Source organism: Habropoda laboriosa, unplaced genomic scaffold (assembly GCF_001263275.1).
Source record: "Habropoda laboriosa isolate 0110345459 unplaced genomic scaffold, ASM126327v1 scaffold22, whole genome shotgun sequence".
Classification (NCBI taxonomy): Eukaryota; Metazoa; Arthropoda; class Insecta; order Hymenoptera; family Apidae; genus Habropoda; species Habropoda laboriosa.
Genome location: NW_017100261.1, coordinates 2,138,690 through 2,163,198, shown reverse-complemented (window position 1 = coordinate 2,163,198; position 24,509 = coordinate 2,138,690). Strand labels below are relative to the sequence as shown.

Below are 24,509 nucleotides of genomic sequence, written 5' to 3'. Positions count from 1 at the left end.
GTTATAGTTATTCATATATTTTGTTAATAAACATCCATCTATATTTCTAATTCCACAAATATATATAGCCGAAAGTATACACATTTATACCCAATTCCTTCTTGAAATTTTGCTATGGGTCAAAATCACCCTGCGAATAGCATTCGTCTCCCGCGTCAGTCTAAAACCATTCGCCTTCCGAGGGTTAAAAGAAGCAGTCAATAGAGTCGTAAGAATTACTAGAATAATTCTGAATAATTCGAAAACAAGCTCTTATAGGGTACACGTTTATACGAACTGTATTTCCTATCCCACAGGGAAATTTGCCCCATACATTACCCTACTCAATCCATCCCAGAAGTTACGTCCACATGTTTCGAAACACCCTGTATAGAGGCCTTAGAATTGGAATGCAGCTTTCCCTTTATATCGAGACAGAAAAAAAGGTCGCCTGTTTTCATAAGCTCCAGGAAGAGAGAAGAGAGGGAGAGAGAGAAAAAAAAAGGAAAGGAGAGGAGATAGAAATTTTCGTGAATGGTCGAGAGCGTTTCCTGTGTCGTTGCTCGAAAAATCCGCAATATCCGGTATACTACGGCGACCCGTTCGCCGGGCCGGTGTAAGCATTTTAATAACAAGCGTCGCGACGCTGCCGCGCGAGTGTGTTGCACGGTCGGTCTTTGCGCCCGTCGACGTGTTTGTGCGCCTCTTGCAGCGATGCCCCGGACGATTTGCATGAAATTGAAAGCCTCTTGGCGGTGCGCCGCGATCGGCGACCGACTCTCGTTAGAATGGAAATCGCGGATTGAAATTTTCAACGGCCACGACGCGTCTCCTCGTGCGTGAACGAGCGCGTCCCACCGGCCACGGATTTCCCCGGATCGATAGGACGCGACGAGAAGTATTTTTCTGGTCGGTCAGCTACGACCAAGAATATTCGTTTGCCCCGTGGGATTTTACGTATGTAACCTACCTCTCGTTGCTTCGCTTCTTTCCGCCGGTTCTTATCTATGGTTATCTGGCTTTTCCCTTTTCAATTTTGCAATAACGCTGCTGTTACCTTTATCGTTAGCTCTTTGTCGAGCGTTTATTATCTGCCGATTCTTAGATTATCTGGCGGACGTAAAACTACATAGTCGAGTAGCGGTTGTTGAGGCTTAACGAGAGACAAGATTCAAGATTTTTGGATAGTTGGAGATTACCTGGAGGACAAATTTTCTGCCATTCATACTCCGTAACATTACCGACGTAACTACTAACACGTTGGCAGTCTAATAAAATTATGAATCACGATAAAAAAAATTTCTATTTCACAGGAATTTTTTTAATAATTACGCCGATCGTGATCATTCTTGAAACAAGGGAGACATAACCCTACGTCATAGTTATGACGATAATACCACGTTCCTTTGTAACCCTTTGCGCTCCAAGCATTTCTCGATAAGATTAACAGTGAAACTTCTAAAAATTCCAAAATTTTGTTTTGAAAAATGAAAACAAAAGGATTTTTAACGCTTATAAATTTACTTACTTTTCTTTCTTATTTTAATTTGCATTATTTTGATGATATAAAAATACCGAAACTTTACATATTAAAGTTCTCCATGTCGCCATAACAGCGCCATTGGAGCGCAAAGGGTTAACTTCCTTCCAAAGAGTATCTCTTGAACTAAACAGTTACGTATTTCTGCCACGCCAAATTTACGTTTTGCTCAGGGGAGGCCACAAGAAAATTTGATCTTTGAAAGCGAGGCAAGTCGATTATTTTTGAAAAAAAAAAAAAAAAGAAAAATGAAGTTACTGATAACAATCGATAGAACTTAATATGCTCTTTTTATCTGTAAACAATCTATAGTCGAAACAAATATGGATTTGCACCACTTTCAAAATAAACGACTCATATTATGCTTATTATGCTTTATTATTATTTTTTAAAAATTCAAAATAGCGTCTAGTTAGCTATGACGTTTGAAATTTTTAGTTAACGATATTCATTTTATTTTAACCCTCTACTATTGAGGCGGGGTCTCGGAGACTCCGCCGATTTTATCTTTCTTGTTTCTTTCCATTCTACTTAGAACTGTATAGTTGGGGCCACGATATAGCGAGGTCGTAAATTAAACTCTCAAGAATCGGCATCGATTGATGTTGCGGCACTCAAGGCCGTGTGTTGCAGTCTGTTTGAGGGTTCCAACAATAAACGAATGGTAGCATATGATTTGGTACTTCAAGTAGAAAATGGTATTTCATTTACAAATGGAAAATATGTTAATATTAAGCTACACAATCTTTTTGCACTTTCTATCTGTATATAACACGAGTAGATAAACTAAGATGCTAAAGCGGCTTCCCCCAGAGGGAGAAACCCTAATTTGTCCTAGCTGCATGCAGTTTTCAGTAAATATATTAGAATCAGTTGACTTTCGCTGGATACAAGAATTCTTCGTACGGTCCTGACAATGGTTTCAAGTACTTATCTGCTCGTATCTCTGTCAATTTTCGGGTCCCGGCAGCTAAAACATGTTTACTTTGACGTCTGACCGATTTTACGACCTCGCTATATCGTGGCCCCGACTATACATTGACTGACGTTGAACTGAATCTACAATGTTCATTAGAAAAATGTGTAATAAAAGTTGTCAGAGACATCGGGCTTCACGTCCCAAGAACGGTGTCTCGACAGCAGAGGGTTAATTATTCCAAACATTTAAGGCCCTCCGGTCACCGATGTCCACCGGCCCAATCGAGGAAACAATCACAGGTGACCAACCTGGCAGTCAACGTGTTAACAAGAGGAAAACACACTCGTCCACATCGAACAGTCGCTGATCAATACCAACTTGGTATTGAATCACTATTGAAAAAGTATAGCCGCCTTACAATACTTTACGCAGAAGCAAATACAACCACGATGGTACCTCAAGTTTTACGCAACAGCTTGTATAGCGCGTTGCTTACAGAAAATTCTTAGCTACTCTGAAAACTTCATCTACTTAAATATCGCAAAAAATGCGGCGACTAGAAATTTCTTAATAAAACCGTACATCTCCCTGTTTCTCCTACGTTACGTCCTTACGTCAGAGGCAAGAGGGTTAATTTTTGCTCCAGCGAATTTCCTCTCAGGTGCTTGGTTAATTTTTACAAATTCAGCCGGAATTTTCTGAATTTATAAATCCTTCGTCGGTATTCGAGAGAGAGAGAGAAATTTTATTCCTTACTCGATCTCGTTCGACACACGTACACACATACACGCGCGCGGAGTAAAAGCAAGCAGAATTTCCATTATACGTCGCTTTAAATAGTCGTCGCGATCGGGTATCGATCTTTCCGTGGAAATTTCGAGGCTGAGAGGCATAATATAGATCTTGCTCGTGGGTTGGAATCGAGGCTTTTTGTAGTAGTTCCGGCTCGTTTTCACCCGTCCTGCTGGGACTCGAGATCCCGTTGCACGATACGTTCCCCTTTCTTCGTGTGTGCGTGTGTTTTTCCCCCGCGAGATTGTTGAACGACGCGACGTCGAGATTAAATCTGATTGGAAAAACATCTCGCGAGGCGTCGTCGTCGTCGAATGCACAGGCGTCTCCGTTTCGAGGACCAGCCTTGCGTATCGTTGTTGCAAACACCACCGTGTGTACACACACAGCGTAACATGTCGTGCTTATCTGTTCGCGTGGGCGTGGAGAATCGATAGACATTTCTAGTTGCGGTGTGGCTCTCGCCATTGCAACGACCATGCATGACGTGTGTAAAAGGGAGTAGTAGTAACAAAAGACGTAGGAGAAAATCTATCGTGGCCACCACCTCGCGACACATTCGCGCAACTGCATCAAAGTCGCGAGTCCCGCTATAATACTCTCTCTCTCTCTACGATGTTCCGCAATGCAGCTCCGCAAGGGAACGAGAAAGAGAGCAATTTCTCGGGAGCATTATAATATGAGCTTGGTATACGAACGTTTCTAGCAAACCTTTGCCCTATCTGACCTCAATTTCTAGCAAACCGCTGTTTCCGTGTTTCTCCCGCAACTGCACCCTGTCTTCATACGTACAGTAGTTCCGTTGAACGGATCGTGAACTTCTGGTAATTAACGTCATGATCTACTTGTAAATTTGGCTGGAAATTCGTTTGTAATTTGATTGAGGAAAAAATGTGGGAATGAGCTTATTGTTAGATTTTTCGGTAACTTTGGTTGCTATCACGTTTATCTTCACTTAAAGTTGTATTAAAAGTTTATTACCTAGGTTCATATGGCGCTGGTGGCAAAAATTGGTACACGTCAGGTCTCTGGGTCAGAAAGGAAGCCAAGGGTTAGGGTTGAGCGAGTCATAGAGCGAGAGTTAGTAGAGGGACAACTGAAACTGAAGAGTTTAGAGTAGCAATGTGTAACTTTTCTTATCTCATGGCACATGTAAACTAATTGCTAAAATTCTACGGCACACCGAAAAATATATTATATTGTTTCGCTAATCTGACAAAAAAGTACACATTTTTGACTGATTTCCAAAAAAAAAATAGTACTTTTCTCCCTTACTCTTTCAACTTTTTAAATTTTTATTAAAAAGTTTTGGACAGTGGTCGAGAGTATTCCAGAGCGCGAGTGTTAAAGCATCAGAGAGAGGGAGAGAGAGAGAGAACTTGGTATTGTGCTTTAATATTTAAATACCTTCGCTATTATTATTACAAATATTATAGAGTATCTGTTTACATTTTTGACTGACTTCGAAAGAAAATATAATATTTTTTTCCCTTACTTCTTTAACTTGTATTCGATAATCTTGAAGACACCTGTCTACCTCTCGTACCACATCAAACTGATGGAAAATCAGTGGTGTAGAGAATTCGAGAACACGAGTGTTAAAATAAATTCCCTATTATTATAAATATTATCGAGTACCCGTCTATTCCTCCAACACCCTCGAACCCCCTCTCCTTTCCTACTTTCAATATCGTTCAATTCATTTCGAGAAAAAAAAATCACGCGCCTGGCGGTGTCTCTCTGTAGAAAATAAATTGCTGCATGATTCCCCGGGTGAATGGAACACGCGAACGTTCGCTGATCCGCCCCGACAAAAGTGTCGCTCGATTTGATTTAAGAGCATCAAAAACGAGAGGTTCCGTCGAAACTGGGCGCTGCCGGACAAACAAAAAGCTGGTGACCGAGTTCAATTTCATCGTAGTTTAAGCGGACCAGCAGAGTTTTGGTGGCGTAGAGAAAGGGGGGAAAGAGAGAGGTCGGTCGGTAGTGCACATCAACGTCCCGCGCAGAGAAATCATCCAATTACGTCGATGGCAGATAATCGATAAGCCGCAATAAAAGTTCGATCCATCCGCGGATAGTCGTGAAAGTTTTATCGGCGAGGAACGCGGTCGCGGCTAGACCGCCGTGCGAATGTTGCCGCGCGTGTGCCGCGGTCTATGGATGCATTCGTTGCATTATTTAAACGTTCGACATTACGCTCGTTCCCTCGGCCAACTGACGGAGCCTCCCGCGGAGGCTCTACGGTTTGTAAATGCCTCGATACGCCACCCTTCTCTCCGGTACAATGTGTGTCGTTTACCCTTTACACTAAGACTGTTCACTGTTCACATCGTAGGCTTGCTTATACGGTAGTTGGAACGTTCATGACGGTTCTAGAACCGTTCCCGCCAGCCTATTCCGCTTAACGAACTTCCTCGAGTTCCGCGTCTGACTATGTACTGACCGATACTACTGCCGCTGGTTCATTAAGGAACTTCCGCGTTGAACGGGCACCGGGGGGTTAAAGGAGCCTTAGAAGGAGGTTAAACTCGGTTGTTTCCTTTGATTTAAATGCATACATTAACCCTTTGAGCACCCGGTTAATGGATCAGACGTGACACGAAAAATGTCTGGTTTACTTTTAATTATATTTTTGTTCTGTTGCATTGTAAGTGGATTTTCTGCGAAATCTACTTTTTGAGAAAACTTTAAGAGAAAATCAAAGCAGTGAAATGTGAACGTACTTATTTTTTATTAATTTTGTCGATATTTTGTCGAGTCACCCTTTCCCCTAATGACTGCAATCACAGTGAGGTGGGTGAGGAACGTCGTTACACTGTTTTCACCTCAATTTATTAAAGTATAAGTGTATGGTCGCATAGGCGTACGGCATAGGCAGCGGTTCGGCGGGTACGTCGCGATGGTCGGTAAAGGAACAAACTGTCCGGAGGTGTAGGCGTACTGGGTTTTCATATTGTTAGGACAGGGAGACAGGAGTGGCGATGGATAAAGATAGAAGTGGAGAAAGTGGTGGAAACGGAAAATTCGTTCGTCCTCGTGCGAACCTGGATGCCACATGTGCGCTTCTTAGGCCACTCGAGGACGAAGGCAAGTCTTAACCCGGGGAGAGACAAAAGAACGGAAACTAAAATCTGAAGGAGTTGGAAAAAAGAAAGTTCGCGTGGAAGAATAGAACGACGTTCGGTAAGGGTCCCTGTTTTATTAAAAAAGGAATTATCTCGCGTTTGTGGATACTCAGTTCACTCTTTCTTGGCATATTCTAAGGCTGCATATTTAAATTTTTTCCCCTCTATTTTTCTGAAATTTCTCTTTCTCTATTTTTAACAATTGCAGCAAACAGAGATTCCCAATACGCACAAGAATGTACGGAACAAACGCCGAAAGGGTTATAAACGTTCCTCCTTGGTAAATCTGTGCCGGTTGATCCAGATTATCTTGACCTTCGAATGAAGACGATTTCGATTCTTGCTGTGTATCTCGAGGGAGATAGCCAGGGGGATCGAAGGCAAACATACGTAGCACGGGATCAAACTGAGATAGAATAATTCCAACGACATCGAGGTTTGAGGAGGAAAGCAAAGGATACAGCCGGGGATTATTTGCGGATATCAATTGGAAATCTGCGACGAAGGGACGCCCAGGTTTATGTCGACCCTTTACTACGCCGCGTTCTCTATTCGACGCGTGATCGACGATAATGTCGCAGCGGCTCGAAATTCTGAGCGATCGGCAGAAATAAAGAGCATGGAGCAGGGAGGATGGCGTTGCAGGTAAAGGGATTACAGGGACGCCAAGACGCCTGGCAGCCTATCATAAATTTCCACGTCGTATATACCGGAACGCCGGGAACGTGACGGGCTTGAAGATACAGTGACGGTCGCGCGGAATGCATACGATATCGCGCGTCTGCCATCGATTCGACTTCTTTCTTTTTCTCCAAGGTCAAGAAATGTTTCTTCAGGAAAAATATACGGAAAAGTGAGTCGAAAAAAATTTCCATCTGCTGTGAAAATATATTTTTTTTATGAAAATCGCAAGAAAAATCGTGAGATATTTTAGACACTGCGTAAACTTGCATTTTTAGCGATGAATTTCGGTTAATTGTGAAAGGATCGGGCTCGTGCTTTTTCAAATTTCTATCCTTTGTGAAAGTTGTAAGAAAGACCGCGGGATATTTCAGACACTGCACAAACTTGCACTTTTAGCGATGAATTTCGGTTAACTGTGAAAGGATCGGGCTCGTGCTTTTTCAAATTTCTATCCGTTGTGAAAATCTATCTATTCGATGAAAATCGCAAGAAAGACCGCGAGATATTTCAGACACTACGTAAGCTTGCATTTCTAGCGATTATAAAAGGATTGGGCTCATGCTTTTTCGTTATGAAACGTTTCAATGCATTTTCGCGTGACATTGTAATGAAAATTACGCACTGATGCTGTTTCGTTGTGAAACATCATTTATTGTATACTTGAGGATTACGTAGTGGTAGTTGAATGCATTTTCACGAATGACATTGCAATACAAATTAATCGAAATTGCGTTCCATTTCTGTTGGACAATTCTGAAATGAATATTTTCAATATTCGTGGTATAATGTTCATATTATTCATATTCGTGATGTTGAAAATATTTTCAACTTCGTTGTGTTTAACTCTGAAACAAACACACCGGTGAAAAAAATAACCCTTAGAGGGTTGATAAAAATTCGTTAGAATCTTTAGGACCCTGAAATCCCACTCGGACTTTGAGGGTTGATAAAAATTCGTTAGAATCTTTAGGACTCTGAAATCTCACTCGGACTCAGAGGGTTGAACAAATAAATGAATATTTTCTCTGGAGTTCCACTCACACTTAGAAAGTTAAACAAACAAATAAACAAATATTAACGCTTATTTCTTCAGTGTGAGAATATTTTCTAGAGTGACACTAACTACCAGCATACTGTACCAGCCAGCCCGTGGAAACAGTTTCCTCTGGTCCTTCTCCATTACGTTCCTCAGAAGGAGCGTGGCGAAAGGCACAGAGTGTCAGAGAGTGCGGAACCCTCTGTTCTGTGATCCTGACGGAGGTTGCGGTTTGCGAGGGTGGCAACGAAGGAAACTAAAGGCGAACACTACTACCAGGGAATGAGTCGCGGCAACGCTAGAAGGGGGAGAGAAGAGAAGAGAAGAAGCAGGCTCTAAAGAAAAGCTGCCCTAACAAAGGCGCCTTATTTCACGCCCAATGTATCCCGCCTCAGACACGATCGTTAAGATACCTATCCTTGCGGAGGTGCGAGTTCCGCCACTTCTAGCCTCTTCCACGTTACCTCCACCCCTCCTCGCTCACTCTCTCTCCCTCTTTCTTCCTTTTTTTTTTCACAGAACCCTCGAAAATGGTTCGTTCCTCCTTACGGTACCGTGCCTTTCGGCCTCGAGTGCTCCGGAGGGTGTTGTCGAGGTGACTTACAACGCTCCCGGAACGCTAGCGCGTGAATTGTCCGAAAACTTCTTCTCCCTCCTGTTTTTTCCCATCGTGGTATTAAGCAGAGAAGCTTCCACCGTTTCGAAGTCGATGTAAAATATAACAAGGATAATATCGGATCGCCCGGGGCTTTTAATATCCAAGGGACGTATTGTCGACGTGATACAAGGACGGATAAAAACCGGCAAGCAATGGAAGGGTGGAACGCGAGCAAGCAAGCCCGATAGAGAGGAAGCTTATAGCCGAGAGTTCTTCTTCTTCTCGCTTCCGGCGTTAGAGCCTGATATTGTACAAGGTGACCTGCAATTCGCAGCTTGTGCTCGAATGGCGGCTGTCGTCGTTTCTTATGGGTTTCGAGCTTCCTCAATGGGCCGAGGGTGTACGCGAGGCGGGCAACTTTTATCAGGATATATACACGAATCGTTACGCGAGGCGCGAACCTTTGTGAAGCCCGGCCGCGATTATACCTGTCACTGTTGAAAAGCTCTCGTCGACTAGGCTATCGCGACACGTACACGCTGCTGCACAATGACGCGGCGCGATGATAAAAATGAAAAGGCGTCGCTAGGATCGATATAGCGGTCACGGTGAGTTCGATTATCTCTCTCTCTCTCTCTCTGGTGGTGTAAAATTGACGAATAAATACGAAACTCGAACGTACGGGTGATAGAAATGATTCTTTTTTTTTTTTTTTTATCGAATGACTTTTATTTCTCTCGTCTCGTTATACAAACGGCGGTTGTAATACGAATTAAGAGGGAGAAAGAGGAGAAAAATGATAACGAGACGTCTGTGTAATAGCCTGTTAGGTAATGGCTCGAAAGAGGACGATAAAAATTCAATTACCATGGCTCGCGGATGTTTTATATCGGCGGCCACTCGAACGTAATCGGTCGATTTGTACGTAGAGCGGCAAGGCGATGAGATGATTGGCCGAAAAACGAGAGGAAAATGATGCATAATAACGGCGAACGTAAGTGAATACGAACGGTGGATGGTGAAGGGAAGACGGCCCTTCAGCCCTGATGGAGATTGATGCGGATTGCATTAATCTACCTCTGTCTAGCCCTGTCTTTTACTAGCACCGGTGCGGCGGCATCGTCCAACGTTTCACAGCCAAGCCCCGCGTTTTCACTGGACGAAGAATAATGCGGATATATTAAGCGCGTCGGATCGTCCAGCAGACTCGTTTCTCGTCCTCTTCCTATCCGATTCTCGCCGTCGCCTCTGCCATGCTTCCCGAAAATATATAATCCAACTACGGCTACTGTACCGCACACGTCCAGCCTCTCTGGTAACCCTGTTCCAACCGCGCGCTATCGGCTCTTCCTTCCGTTCGGTTGGAAATTTCCGCTTTTCACCGGCTCGTCAGCTCTCGAACGCGATTTCCTCGCTTTCGAGAGTGTCCACCGTTCGCTGGGAATTTCACGGATCTTTCTATCTATCTATCTATCGGTCCGCTGATAAACGTTCGTTCCTCTCTTTTTTCCTCCTCATCCCCTCTTTCGCAGAAAATGGCAGGGAGGGGAAAACGAGCTCGTTAAAGAGGATCTTCCTCGCGAAGCCAAAGACGTTAGGTCGATCGTTAATTGATACCGTTACGGCGGCGTCTTTTAAGTTGAAACCTTTGATTTGTACTTTGATCGTTTCTAGCTCGTTTCACCGTGAAACATGTAGCCTTTCGTTTTACCTAAGAGCCCGGTACTCTGAACTCGTTGTCGTTCCTTGGTCTTTCGAATTATATCCTTTGAATCACCCCTCGTTCTCTTCTCCTCTCTTACTTCAAAGAGTCACATCCTTGCCAGCCAGCGAGAACATAACCAGTTCGCTGGTCGCCACCTAAACTCGTCCTTCTTCCTCTCTTCTCTTCCTCCTCACGCAGGTTCCCGCTCCGTCAAAGCGGAACAAGGTTAAGGGTTGTAGGCGGAGATTCGACAGAAGTATGAGAGATAGCGGGCAAGTACGAGCGAAGTTTGTCGCAACTTTAGATTGAGTTCAATCTCTGAGCCACGCGATCGTTGCTCTGCCTCCCCACTCGTCCGTCTCTCATCCACCGCCCTTCGCCGACGGCTTATCGTCTAATATCCAACCTTGGGGAGGACGGAACGAAATATCAGGACATTTCGTTGCCTAGACCCCCGTCGACTCTCTCTCTCTCTCCCTCTCTCGTTCTTCTTTTCTCGCCGTTGACAAAGTGGCCGAACCCTCGAAATTGCACGGACTCTCTCCTTCCCCCTCTGGTCGACACATTTTTCCCAATGAACGTCACCAGATTCCGTCCTTGGATACCGGACACATCGTGACAAACTTTCCCTCGGTTCAAACTTTCGCAATCGCCGACGACTGAACTGTGTTTCCCATCCCGCTTAGTTGCACCGACACGCACCAACGATCCCTCCAAGTTCGTCACTGATGACCGGTGTTAAGATAGAACGTAGAGGGACGTTGGCTGGACCGTTTGAATATCGGGGCGAAAGTTGTTGGATAAGTTGGATCGTTTGTCAGGAAAATCGTGGAGCTAATTAAGCGAACGTGACGTGGAGGGTTTTATAGTTCGTGTGGACGATGTTGCAGGGTTCCGATAGAGCTGGTGTAATTTCAGATGAAATGTGTTTAGCAGGTAGTAAAAACTGTGCTGTTGTTTCTCAAAATGACAATATTTGCATTAATTACGCTGTCTCTGCTTTGTTTTTCACAATGATTTTTCCACTCTAATCTCGTGCACGTGTCTTCCAGATTCTTTTATTCTTAAATTCGCATATTGTCTCTCCTTTCATTACCAGTTTCCTCTCATTCCAAGCAGACATTCCTCGCCAAAATGCACCCAAATCCTTGATTGGCCTGCACCCTTCGTTCACACGATTTTTCAATTCTATTTGTAAATTACAGACTAAATACGCGCAGAAATTCTCTCACTCCCGCAATATCTATCAAAAGTCCAAAAATTCCATCTTCGACAGTTTGTAACTTCGTGCAGCGCGTGTAAAGTATAAAGAATTCTTTCTCTGTTACCGATTAATGTTCCAGAGCCGAGTTTCGCCCACTGTTTTGTTGCAGACACACCGGGGGAGTTGGTATATCGAACAAAGTTACGAACTGACTGGAACAGAACGCTACTGTTCCGACAGTTTAGGATATACGGTCGCAGATTTTTCTAAAAAAAAAACAGTTCGGTAGAATTCGTGCTTCGGAATATAGCTGGTACTAGTGGTAGAACGAAATGAAGTGTCAGCTATAAACCATAATTTACAGCGGGAGCACGTTTCCGTGCTAGACAGTGAAATCAGCTTTAATATCGAGGACGCAACAGGTGTAAATATAAAGATAAATCAGCACGATTTTAAGACATTCTTTATCTCCGCCGTTATTCGATTGTTTCTACTTTCCTTTCAATCTTGTTTAAAACGATCGATCGAATGCTTAACGGTAATCCGAGATTGTATCGCCGTTAAAACTGCATCTCTTGTACAAGACGTAGAAAATTCCCGGTGAATTTCGAAGGATTTAACGTCGTTTCGCGAGACAGGAACGAAGTTATCTGACAAGGTCGCCGGGAAAAGATTCGACGGGCGGCAATTACCGTGACCGGTTGTCGAATAATCAAGTACGTTATTAGGTTACCGATTTTCCAGGGACGGTGACGCGGCCACCTCGGATGCACGGAATTATTCGGGCACGTCAAGTGCCTAACAACGTAACGCTGCGTACGTTTCAGGCGCATCAGCGTAAACGAAGTTAACGTTGCACCCGCGATGAAAGCGGCGCCCTGCAGCCAGGGAAATTCGCTTTTCCACTCTGCTTCGACCGGAAAATTCGATCAGCCGCGACGGATTGTCGTTCGCTAATGGGTTCATTACCTTACTGTGTCAGGACCTAGGCGACTCGCGTCGATCTGAGCCTCGCAGGAACGTGCGTGTTTGGTTGCAAACTTCTCCCGACGGCTTATTGACGTGGGAAAGGATTTCAAACGAAATTCACGTCGATTCACCTTGGTTAGGTCGTTTTATTATCGACTGTTACGCCAAGGACTGGTTACACTATTTTCTATAATTTGAATTCGATGCTGGTCTCTTGTTGAGATTTCTATTTTTGTCGTATACCTCTCTCCTATCTTTCATTAGTTTTTAGTCATCCTGCCTCCTTTCCTTAACTGTAAACAAATCCGCATCATCCTAACGTTAGTCACCCCGAAACCTAGACCTCCACATCATCCTTTACTCATCGCTGAACCTAGACCTCACCGCCTCTCCCTACATTGACCTCTGAGACCAACCCCTACTCTCGTACTTACCGAACATATACCTAGAAACCTTTTCCGTCGAAACAGCAGATTTTTGTCTAGTGGTCTTCACGCACCGAACGTCACCGAACTGTCGAATAAAGTCGAATAGTACTACGCGCAGAACAGCATCCTTATTTCGCCCCAGTTTCCGTCAGGCTCTCCTACCGCGTACCTATTGAATATAATAAACCAACGCAAGGAATCACGAGCCGCGGAATACAACACAAATAGAAGCATACGTGCAGAAAACAAAGTCGAGAAGTTACAAATGGTAATACTTGCTGTGTATCGAACATTCACTGGTTTTGGAAAGTTGCTAATGGGTCATTTTGACCCGGCCGGCAGTTCTAGTGTTAAATGATCAAGTTACGTTGTCCATCCTGTATGCTTAAAAACACGTTCGATGATAGGTAAAGTAATAAAATAAATTGTTTATTAAAATATAGAAAAAAAAATTAAACAGAGAATTAATATTAACATATTTTCCATTTGTAAATGAAATACCATTTTCTACTTGAAGTACCAAATCATATGCTACCATTCGTTTATTGTTGGAACCCTCAAACAGACTGCAACACAGGGCCTTGAGTGCCGCAACATCAATCGGTGCCGATTCTTGAGAGTTTAATTTACGACCTAATCCTTTTTGATAAATTGAATTCAGCGACACAAGCAGAGAGATTCAGATTTCCATTATGCAATAATGTAATAGCGCAAAGTGAATTTCTTTGCTTCTCAGACAAATTCAATTGAGAACATTGCAACGACGACGACGATAATAATAATAACAATAATCGTAAAGAAATTTCATTTTTGAAACGAAGGAAGAGAGATTTTGTCGTATACCTCTCTCCTATCTTTTATTAGTTTTTAGTCATCCTGCCTCCTTTCCTTAACTGTAAACAAATCCGCATCATCCTAACGTTAGTCACCCCGAAACCTAGACCTCCACATCATCCTTTACTCATCGCTGAACCTAGACCTCACCGCCTCTCCCTACATTGACCTCTGAGACCAACCCCTACTCTCGTACTTACCGAACCTATATCTAGAAACCTTTTCCGTCGAAACAGCAGATTTTTGTCTAGTGGTCTTCACGCACCGAACGTCACCGAACTGTCTAATAAAGTCGAATAGTACTACGCGCAGAACAGCTTCCTTATTTCGCCCCAGTTTCCGTCAGGCTCTCCTACCGCGTACCTATTGAATATAATAAACCAACGCAAGGAATCGCGAGCCGCGGAATACAACATTTTGTACTGTGCCTTGCGGCCCTCTATTTTGAACGTGGTCCGCCTCCACGAAGGCTGCGTTCCTCGCCGAATCACCCTGATTGGTGATTTCCAAAACGATTCTCCGCCGATCAGTTTTTCTCCGATGCATCGACACCTCCTTCCCGATACGCCCTAAACGCGCTATTTTAGGGAAGGGATGCACAACGACCGAAGGAATGTTTGGGAATCCTGTGGAGTCCCCGCGAAGTCGGGACTTTCTCGCGTAAAGTGGGCTTAGTCGCGAAATATCGAGGCCCACTTGTCCCTTGAACTTGTGGCGGCCCATGCAGCGCGCACGGCGCCACATTGCAAACACCATCGAGACTGCGAGACGCACGCAACAAACGTGTCTTTCGTCGCTGTCGATGTCGCGGCGGGCCGATAAAGGATGGCTATCCTCGGAAAGCGGGGAGACACTTGAGATCCGTTCCGAGGGCAGCCAGGGTCCCGACCGACGACGCGAAGGGATTCAACCGCCGAAAGTCGCACGAGCGACATCAGACGTCTCGTCTGGGCTGTCAAAAGATTTCAAGCGCGAGCACGAGTACGCTTATTCTCCCGTCACCCACAAACTCTTCGAGACTCCATGGCCTCTCGAGTCCTAGTGACCGAGTGTCGCGCGCAACGCGAAAAGGGACACCTTTGTCCGTTGAAAACAAAATACTTGCCTGCGACGTAACCACTTCTGAAGCCGTAAATCCGGCTACAGGATTCCCTTAGGTTTATTCTATTTTACGACTAAACAGTACGAAGTGTTTGCTCTCGCAGTTTCGGAGAATTCGATCGCGTCGACGTTAGTCTTTTAACCGTTTGGTCGCTTCAAAAGTGTGTCAACAATGTAGATTTCGAAGATGTAAGTGTTTTCTGTTTCGGTGATTCTGTTTCTGGGCAGAGTTTGAGTTTGAATTTCGACCGACTGAAGCCTTTCGAATTTTTACTGTCCGAGGTTGTCGTTTTTTAATGGTTATTTGTAAGGTTTTCGAAGTGGATTAATTCTCCGTTACTCTGCAAAATTTACTCTGCGCCCAAGATTATGATTAAGACTCGCGACAATTGGGTACCAAGCACGTCGAACTCGAATTCAAACGAAGCGAAGCCCTCCGAATTTTCAAACACCTAAATCTAGGCAGAAGAATTCAACGTAATTCTCTAACAATAGTGTTATCTCAATGAAGTAGTTCTACAGTAGAACCAAGAGAATTGCTGAAACTGCAAGAAAATTCCTCCACCTCACATCTCATAATCAGCGTTCATAATTAATACCACGAGAGAGTTTCTCCGTTGAATGGTCTCGGCGATATCAAAATACCAGCAGCGATTAAGGATCTCCTTTTGGTCGATCGCCCATTGAACCCTTTCATCGCGTGGAACTTTCTAATTGCTCGAGCCACGGGGTCCGGTATCGCGGAGGCGTTTCGTCTATTCTGTTCGCCGGGGAATCTGCGGCCATTTAACCAAACCGGTGGAACAGTGGACTGAATTTAGGCAGGAGCAGGGTGACCGGGGGGGGAAGGGAAGGGAAAGGCAGGTAATGAAGGGTAGAGAACAGAAGGAAGTCGTCGGAACGGGCAAGAAGAAGCCACCTTTCACGAGCATGGAGAAGTATGCAGCCTCTGCCAGACGCCAGGCGTTTCCTTAATTGCATTTTTATGCTCGCCCGGATTTCCGACCGGTGGAAAAAAGACGGGAAGGGTGAAACGTGCGCTGCGAAGGGAGTGAGAGAGAGAGAGAGAGAAAGGACGAAATGGGACGGTGAGAAGAGAGCAGTTTATTATCCTGCTGGAAGAAGTTCACGGTACCAGGGCCGTCCATTAACGTACGTCTCTCGATTGAACGCGGTCGAAACCGGCGGGTGGATCGACGTGCATACAGCTGGGCCACGATTTTCTTCCGTCTCGTTAAACTTCCGCCCGTCTCGGACAATTATCCATCGGGAACGAACGGATCTGGTGGACGTTGATTGTGGGAGAAGGAAGAGGAACGGTGAAAAGGCTATTTGTTTCGACACGAATCACAGCTTCGATTATTTATGGGCGAATGGGAGTGAATGTTTCAGCGGTGGAGAAAATGTAAACACGTCTGGAGAAAGATGTCACATTTTGGATGTGTATTTGAATAGTCCAATGGAATATTTTTTACCTAGTAAAGCGATTACAGAAGTTGAGCAAAGTGTCCAATTTAATTTGAACACGGAAGAAAACTAGACTCGATCGAATCCAACTAGAGATCTCGTTCGCAGGATTAACGCGCCCGGGGGCGACGAGACTTCGCCAACTCCGAACACCTCTGACAAAAGCTACCGTAGGAGACAGTGGAACTTAACGCGAACGATTCCACCTCGTTGAACAATCTCTCTAACATAGATATCCCTTGTAACTGTCGCTCCACTTTCCGAATAACTTCCAATCATTTGACGAACTAATAGAAGAAAAGAAACAAAAGAAGAAAAAGGAGTCTTAATTCGGGCGATCGAACGATTCCATTAGAAATCATGTCCCTCCGTTCTCCACGGTTTCCCTTCGACTCTCCGCTCTCCGGGGCGTTTACCAGAGCTCGATAACAGCCGGTGAAAGACAAAAGAGGCTCGATGAGAGTGTCGGAAACTGCGAGAGTAGAATTTCGAACGATCGAACAAACAGGAAGAAGAAGAAGCCGGGGGGAGGGGGAGAGGGAGAGGAACGAGGAGCTCGTGTAACAGTCGGGGAATAAGTTGGAACTGGCTTGTAGCATCGGCCATTCGTTCCTTCTGTCCGTAGTCCCTTTCACGGGTCCGGATTTATTGAAATTTTATGCGGTGGTCCGATGAGGTCCGACTCGGAACTTTTATCAACGGCTCTGCCCGGTTTGGACCTTATATTACACGGGAGTGGAGAACGACCACGAGGAACCTCTCGCAGCCAGTCGATTTTCGCCGATTTCAGTCAGCTCCGAGCCGATTTCTCGCTTATTCGAGAGCCCCCACTCGAGAAACGGGGAATATCGCGGATAAAGGAAATTCAGAGAGCCATCGCGAGCTTGGCTCATGTTTAAAAGCAAAGGCATAAAGATATCCTTGGGAAAATGGCGGACTGGAAATCGTCGTATATCAGGTCCTCGTATTAACGTTATTTCTCGTATCGCTATTTCTCGAAATAGACCATCGTAGCGTAATTTCACACCTTTCCCGTTCTGTTTATACCACTGTTCACAAGTATTACGATACGAAAGTGTTACACGATTTAAATTACACTTCTCGTTTCGAAGATTCAAACGTTCTTCTGCCGGACAAAAGGTTTAACTGAATACAGCACGTAATTTCGAAGAGTCTGCAGCTGAGTGCGGTAAAGTACTCGGAAAGAAAAAGAACAAAAAATGACGCAGGACACGTTTCCCGTCGCGAAAGTGTTAAAAATTACACAGAAATTTCCACAAAAAAGTTAGCAACTTTGAGAACATTTTAACGAACACTGTTCCTCAAAATAAATTGCCAATGATTTTCACAATCTCCAAAATGATTCCAGATGAAATAATTCTTTCAAAATTTCAACAACTTCGCAAGGGCTGTTCATGTTTGATTCACACTCGGCAAGTGTCGCAATACTCGTGGACAGGAATAGGAGCGTACATTCACGCACCGATATTTTCCTCCTTATTCTACGCTTCGAACTCCGGTCACGTACTCTGTTCTCCTTTCTACCCGCGGCAGACAACGCGGCGCGTTTAACGCTCGCAAAATGACCACGGTTACTCACCCTAGGTTATGGTTGTCGGTGTTGTCCGGCGCGTCCTCTGTCACGGAGTCCTGGGTGAGGGGACCTTGAGTGACGTCGACCCCCATGCTGCCCAGATCCAACGTGGCGTATGTTCTGCGTGCTTGCACCCTCGTGCCACCGCCCCCTCCGCCGCCAGTCACTTCGCCGCTCCTGCCACCGTTCCCGACCAATTCTTGGTACAATTCATCGTACAGGGAGCTGCCGTTCTCGTTGCTGTTCAGAGCATCGTCCAGACGAGCTGGGTCTAAGTGATAGTTGGGATTCTCGAAGGAGAGCAGACCGTTTTCTGGAAAAAGCCGAGCAATCGGCAAAATTCAATTTCAACATTTGCGACAATCTACCGTGATTTCTCTATTCATTTTTCTTCTCTTAACCCTTTCGCGACGGCAGTACGCCACTAACGAACGAGTCGTCGCGCCATTAGTGCACACCGTACACATCAAGAGTGTCTCGCGTTTTTTTTTTAAATCTTATAGGATTTCGTTGGAACAGCAGAGGACTTAAGGGTGTATTGGACAAAGGGAATGTCGTTGAGGCCTTGTTCTGTATTTCAAAATAAATCTTCACTTTGAGCGGTTAAGGCGACGCGCTCAGTGGATGCCGGATATAACCGGCGCTAGTCGCGAAAGGGTTAAATCGTATCGTCAAGGCAGTTTCTGTTAGTCGTTCTAAGATACAAGCGGATATGGTAATCAAACCGAAAGGTTAGGTAATTAATTATCGAATTAAGTGTGGAAGCAATACTACGCCCTCGAAATGAACATCGTGAGCTTATTTCTGTGAAACATGCGTTATACTCGCGCGTGCAGCGAGTCGTCGGATACACAGTGACTCTATTGGTAGATTACTGGAAGCGGAGGTCAAGGTTCACTTTCGTAACAGCCTACGATAGGTGTAAAATTCAACGGCGTCGAAGAGAAGCGTGTGTGAGAGTAGACGTTGTTTCGTTCGTATTTACGGGCAGCGATAGAAACATGTTAGACAGGGAGAGAAAGAAAAAGGACTCAGAGAAACGTGTCTCTATGTAAAAAAGAATTTCACGTATTATTGAAATGTGACAGATCGGCCCCGTTTGTCTCTCGCCGAGAAGCGTGCTCTCGATCGAGTACCATAACGAAAAGTTCGTGGTGTTAGGAACAACGACGAAAATAAACGAACGAAAACGGAAATAAAAAGCTGTTCGGGCGATAAATACGAACCGAGACGAAGGGCGTACCGGATCAATCGTAGAGAGACGACCTCGCGAGCCTGAAACACGCTCGAGAATCCTCGTGGGGGCGGATTCTCTCTCTCTCTCTCTCTCTTACTCTATAGATAGTAAGAGGATTAAAAACATTGACCGGTCGATCGTTCGAGTGGGGTGTTTGGAATTTGGGGGGTGGATGTGGGTTGAAAGTTGAAAAGCGTAGAAAAAATGAGGAGAATTCAAGCGCGTGACAATAGATAGATAAGATTTTTTAACAACGATGATCACGATGATTATTAATTGAAAATTCGAACCACTTATAGTGATTCTCTACTACTCACTGATGCTCCTTAGCAAGACGACAGTCGCTAGAAGAACGTTGTACAGAAACCGACAGAACGCATCCATGCCGACGCGACGCCCGTCATATTGTTTAAGAAAAATTAGATCTCCGGTCGATAATCGTGAAATTGTCGCCGAGAAAATCTCCGTGTTACTTATCGACAAGCTACCGGTATACGTAATATATGTATAATACAGACGGTGTAAATACACGCTCCTCCTCCTACATAGGTAACAAACCCCCCCAAAGAAACACGTATGTCTATATATATGTAAAGTTAGGTGTATGTATGGGTGCCTAAGACGAATCTCCTTGGCCTCCTTTGTGTCCCTTCCTTCCTTCCTCCTTCCTTTCTTCTATCCTTGACACTCCTATCTCCTCCGCCGTCTACCTATCTCACTCCTGTTCCCGGTATTGATTCAACCGCGAGCTTTAAGCCCTGTGCTCTCAAAGAGAGCACGAGAGCTTCTTTCGGTCAAAGGGACGCGCGATTCGACAGCAGTCGCACGCCAAAAACTCGCTCTCTCACCCCCCCTAATATCGACGTGTGTACAAGCTTGTCGTACGCTTCTATCGACGTGTTGCTTCTTCCCGGATTAAATTGCAAATATTGTTTTACGATTTTTCACGAGAATTACACCTTCGACGAACTTTTACGAAGGATCGTGAAACGGATTGTGTACGCACAGATTGATCGTCAATCGAAGATCAGCCATTTCGAGGCACTCCTTTTTTTTGCAGGAAACAACGAGACTGTAGATGGAAAAGTGAGCGAGGGAGAGTGGTAATTAACCTATCGAATCGGCCGAACGAAAGTTTGTTCCCTTTGATGTTATCTCTTTCGGCTAATTCGACGTTTGTCGCGATCCTCGCCGACCATCCACTCCGTTCGCGTTGCGAACAAAGGGGGTAATCAGCTCTGTCTCTTTTCGCCTGTCGCACTTGAACAGCCGTAAATCTTCTCGCTCGAGGATTTCGTGGATCGTCACGTTGGGAAGTATTCGCGATCGACGTTCAAAGGGACGCGCGGAAACGAGAGATCGTTCACGGGAAGAAGGCGAGAATAAGAAAAAAAAACAGAGAGAGAGAGAGAGAGAGCGAGGAATAACGAGGACTCGTTAATTCTTCCACGTGTTCAAGCTTCGCTATTATCGTTGAATTCGACGAACGTTCGAGGATTCGAGAGGGGAAGTCGCGATGAATCAGCGAGAGGACGGCTCGGTCAGGGGCGACAAATTGGCCGCGTGCTCGTTAGACTTCGACGCTCGGAGTAACCAAAGTCCGTTGCCTTCCCCCTGGTGCATCTCGTTATTTTCATTGGAAAGAAGCTCGAAGGAACGGCGAGTATCCAAGTTTCAGCGTAAAAGGAACGGTTGGGAAGTTGAAGCCGTAAGTTTTACGGCGCTGTCGCTGGCAAGGAAAGACTGGACCGGGAAGTTTCGTAAAAAGAGCAGATTCGTGGAATCGTTCGCGATAGCGGAATCCTCGTTTAGATTCCATTAACCGGGGTTCTTTTTCCCTCTCTCCTCCCTTCGTGGATATTTCACTCCTGCAATCTGCTTCGAATCTACGCGAGCTTAATTATTTAGACGTCGAAGAAGTGGGAATTATCGAAGTTGATTCGGCGCAAGTCGGTAGGAAGAGCCGATCGAGAAACGCTGGAAAGATTTGGTTAATTCAGAAGGGACGCCAGATGACTCAGCAGGAGGGTGGATCGTCCGTGTGCGACAAATTGGCTGGCGACGCGCGGTCGTCTTGCCGCATGCTCGTTATAGGTATGACCAGGCAGGAGTGTACTATTGCAGTCGCATGTTGCAGCTGCTGCAGCCTCTTTCTCCCCCTCCCTGAATAGATCTCGTTATTTCGCGCGGAGAAAAGTTTCCCTGTCAGATGAACGGGCGGCGAACGAAGGAGAAGAAACCGACGCGGAAGATCGAGAGAGAGAGAGAACTTTACACTTATGGCGGAGTCTGTGTCGGCGTCGTTCGTGCCACTTTCAGCGGAGTAAAAAGAACGAAACAGAAAGAAAACGAAGAGGAGATCGTTCGTACGGTGGCCAAATTCGTGGCACCGATTCATGCTCCCGAACGATCCGAACTTGGTTACGAGACCGCACTGCGGAAGAAACGACACCAAGCGAGCGAGAAAACGACGAACGGAAACGAGCAGTTCTCCCTTTTTTCCAACTTTTTCAACCCACTACCGTCGGAGTCAGCGAATTCCGCGAACTAGCGAATACCAGCGACGCGAGGCCTCCGTCTGCCGGTGCATTTCGTTATTTCGCCCAACAGAGAGAAAAGAAGAAGAAGCAAGAGCAGACTCCGGGAAGGAGAAGCGGATGGGAGACCCGGGTACACGAGAGAGTTTGAAAGTTTGGACACGCTTTCGGCGTTAGAACCGGAAGCAAGGTGGTGGAAAGAGAACGAGAAGGGCGTGGGAAGGCTGAACAAGGAGGACAGGGCGTAAGGGAGGGAGAGAACTCCGTCACCGCCCCTCGATGAGTCACCCTATCGATTCCTCGGCCGAGTCTAGGTGAAGTCTAAGGGGTGAAGGGGCTCTTTACCACCTTTCCTTCTTTTTTTTTTCTCTCTTCTTCTTCTTCTTCTTCTTCCTCATCCCACCCTTTTTCTTTCTTTTCTCCGCACCCTTCACCACTTCTCCCCTAGTCGTTCTACCTCTTTCTCTCCCTTCCTCGATACCCTCTTCTCTTCTGTCGACGTCCTTACGTAAGTCCTTTCCACGGAATATTAACTTTCATGGGCGCGGAGCAACCTCTTCTGCCACGTTCCGTCGCTATTCGGAATTGCGGGGGTCACGTATCTCATAAGTACCGAACGCGATTGGCCGAGTCCGTGGAGTATTCCCAGCGCTGGGAACGCCAGTCATTTTTTAACGGGACGGCGCAATGCAAACCAATTTTCCTTGACGGCGCGCCACGGTCAACGACGTTCTACCGTAATTTAAATATCGAACTACCCTCGCGGAGTTGAATAGTTCAGCTAGTACAGTTTCATTTATGCACAATGTATTCGCGATGTATACGTAGTATAGAAAACAAAGGATTCGTCGCGCTTGTATTTTCCTCGGTAACGGAAGTCGTGGAACGGGTTCACCTCGTTCAAGGCGTTACATTTCACGGTACGTAATCTAAAATAATGTATAATCGTTCGCGAGACGCGTACCATTCTCCCCGATTCACGGTTCACCGCGATAAGATTCTTCCACAGGGCCGTGGAATAAAGTGATTCTCGCCCCATGGTCACCCTTTCATGGAATTCAACGTTTATTCGAGCCCGGTCTCGCGATTATGCTTCGGGGCGGCTGTCGATGCTGCCCTCTCTCTCTCTCTCACTCTCCTTGGCCGGTTTTCCCTTTTACTCCCCGCCATAACAATGGAGTTACGGTCTTAAATGTCTCTCGCACGGGAGACCGTAGAGAATGGGGTGCGAAGAACCAAGCACCGTGTCTCGTTATGGCGAAAAAAGGCCGGGGCAATTTCAAAAGCGCGCCGTTAAGTTTTACGGCCCGCCGAAAATGCTGGCGGCCCTTCGAAAAAGGTCAAGATTTTTCCAGGTAATGGCGCCTGACGCGCGTTACCTTCCACCTCCTCCTTCTCTCTCCCTTTCCACGTCGAATTTCCATTCCACGAGACCTCTCTCTCTTTCTACCCCTCATGGTCGTCCTTGGTTTCTGTCTACTTCTTCTCTTTTTTTCTAAACGAAAAGTGGCCAAAGAGTGGCCCGTTTCACCCTTTTAAGAGATCGTCGAGGTGAACATTTGAGAAACAAATTCGCTCGAAAATTCCACTGTTTCCCCCGAATCCAGTCTACACACAACATACACACACACGTAGCAAGGTACGAAAGCCTTCTCGATGCGGCGAAATGTCAAGAATATTCGGGACAGAAGATTGAATGCAAACGTTGAAACAACTTCGAGGACTATCCATCGGATTTTTACCGCGTTCTCGTTGCTCGAGACGAGGGAGAGAAAAAAAAATATGGGGCAATAGAGAGAGAGAGAGAGAGAGAGAGGGAGGAAAAAATGGAAGGAAAAGAATCGAAGAACAAGAGCTTCCGCTTTTTTCACCCCCCTTCCCGCCCCCCTCCTGCAACCACTCTTTTTCGTTCTCTACCCCTCCGTTCATTTTCGTCGAACAAGCTACGAACAATCTCGTTCGAGGGCAATTGGCCTTTCCGCCCTTTTCTCGCTCCACTCTAGCAATACCGTTTTTCCCGGGGACGTACCTAGCACGGTTACGTAGATTGGCTTCACAGAAGGATGCTTATGACTATTTTTCCACCCTCCCCCTAACTAAGCGTCGGAGCCACGACGATCGAACCACGCGCGGCCGCACAAACACACACACACACACACACACTTTGGTAACGCTCGTCCCGTTGGCGCTTAGACGTCCTGGCGCCATTCACCTACGTGGCGCCGCACGCAATCCTTAAACACTATTAGCCACGTCGTGCCGCCTCCGACACCACCCCGACACCCCTTCCGCGCGAGCCTTCTGTTGTTATCTGGCTTCTCGATACCGTACCAACGGTCACCCTGGGGTGGACCAATAAACTCCTCTGTTAGATTAGAAGGTCGCAACCGTGTTCTCGTTGGGTTATCAAACGTCTTATCGGGAGTACAGTGGTTACCTTAGAAAATTTCGATCATGTGTTATAGAGATTGTATTTAGTTAGAGAGGGTTAGGTAGAAAGAAAATGAACCGCAGTGGAGGGTATTATTACCGGATAATTGCGATCGATAGTCGACGATGTCACGTACCGTTGGGGGCTCGTCGATGATTTACGTCGTTGGCACGGTGATTTATCATCCACGTCGAACGTGTTCGGGACATTCGAGTGGTATTGGTAACTGTTTTTCGATGAAACCGCTGTGCTTGGGGAATCAACGAACAGGTTTCCTATTTTATGGTTTCTACTGGGAGAATTTTTAATGGTTTTGTGGCGGGGGG

General features: G+C 45.7%; 1 protein-coding gene across 1 annotated transcript in view; it reads right to left on the bottom strand.

Annotated features, from left to right (window-relative positions):
* The window catches only part of LOC108572813 (protein Fe65 homolog), a 132,865-nt gene that overhangs the window by 54,485 nt on the left and 53,871 nt on the right, over nt 1–24,509 (bottom strand). The window contains exon 2 of the mRNA XM_017935124.1: nt 17,985–18,291. Coding sequence (XP_017790613.1) covers nt 17,985–18,291 — 307 coding nt within the window. The remainder of the gene's footprint in view (nt 1–17,984; nt 18,292–24,509) is intronic.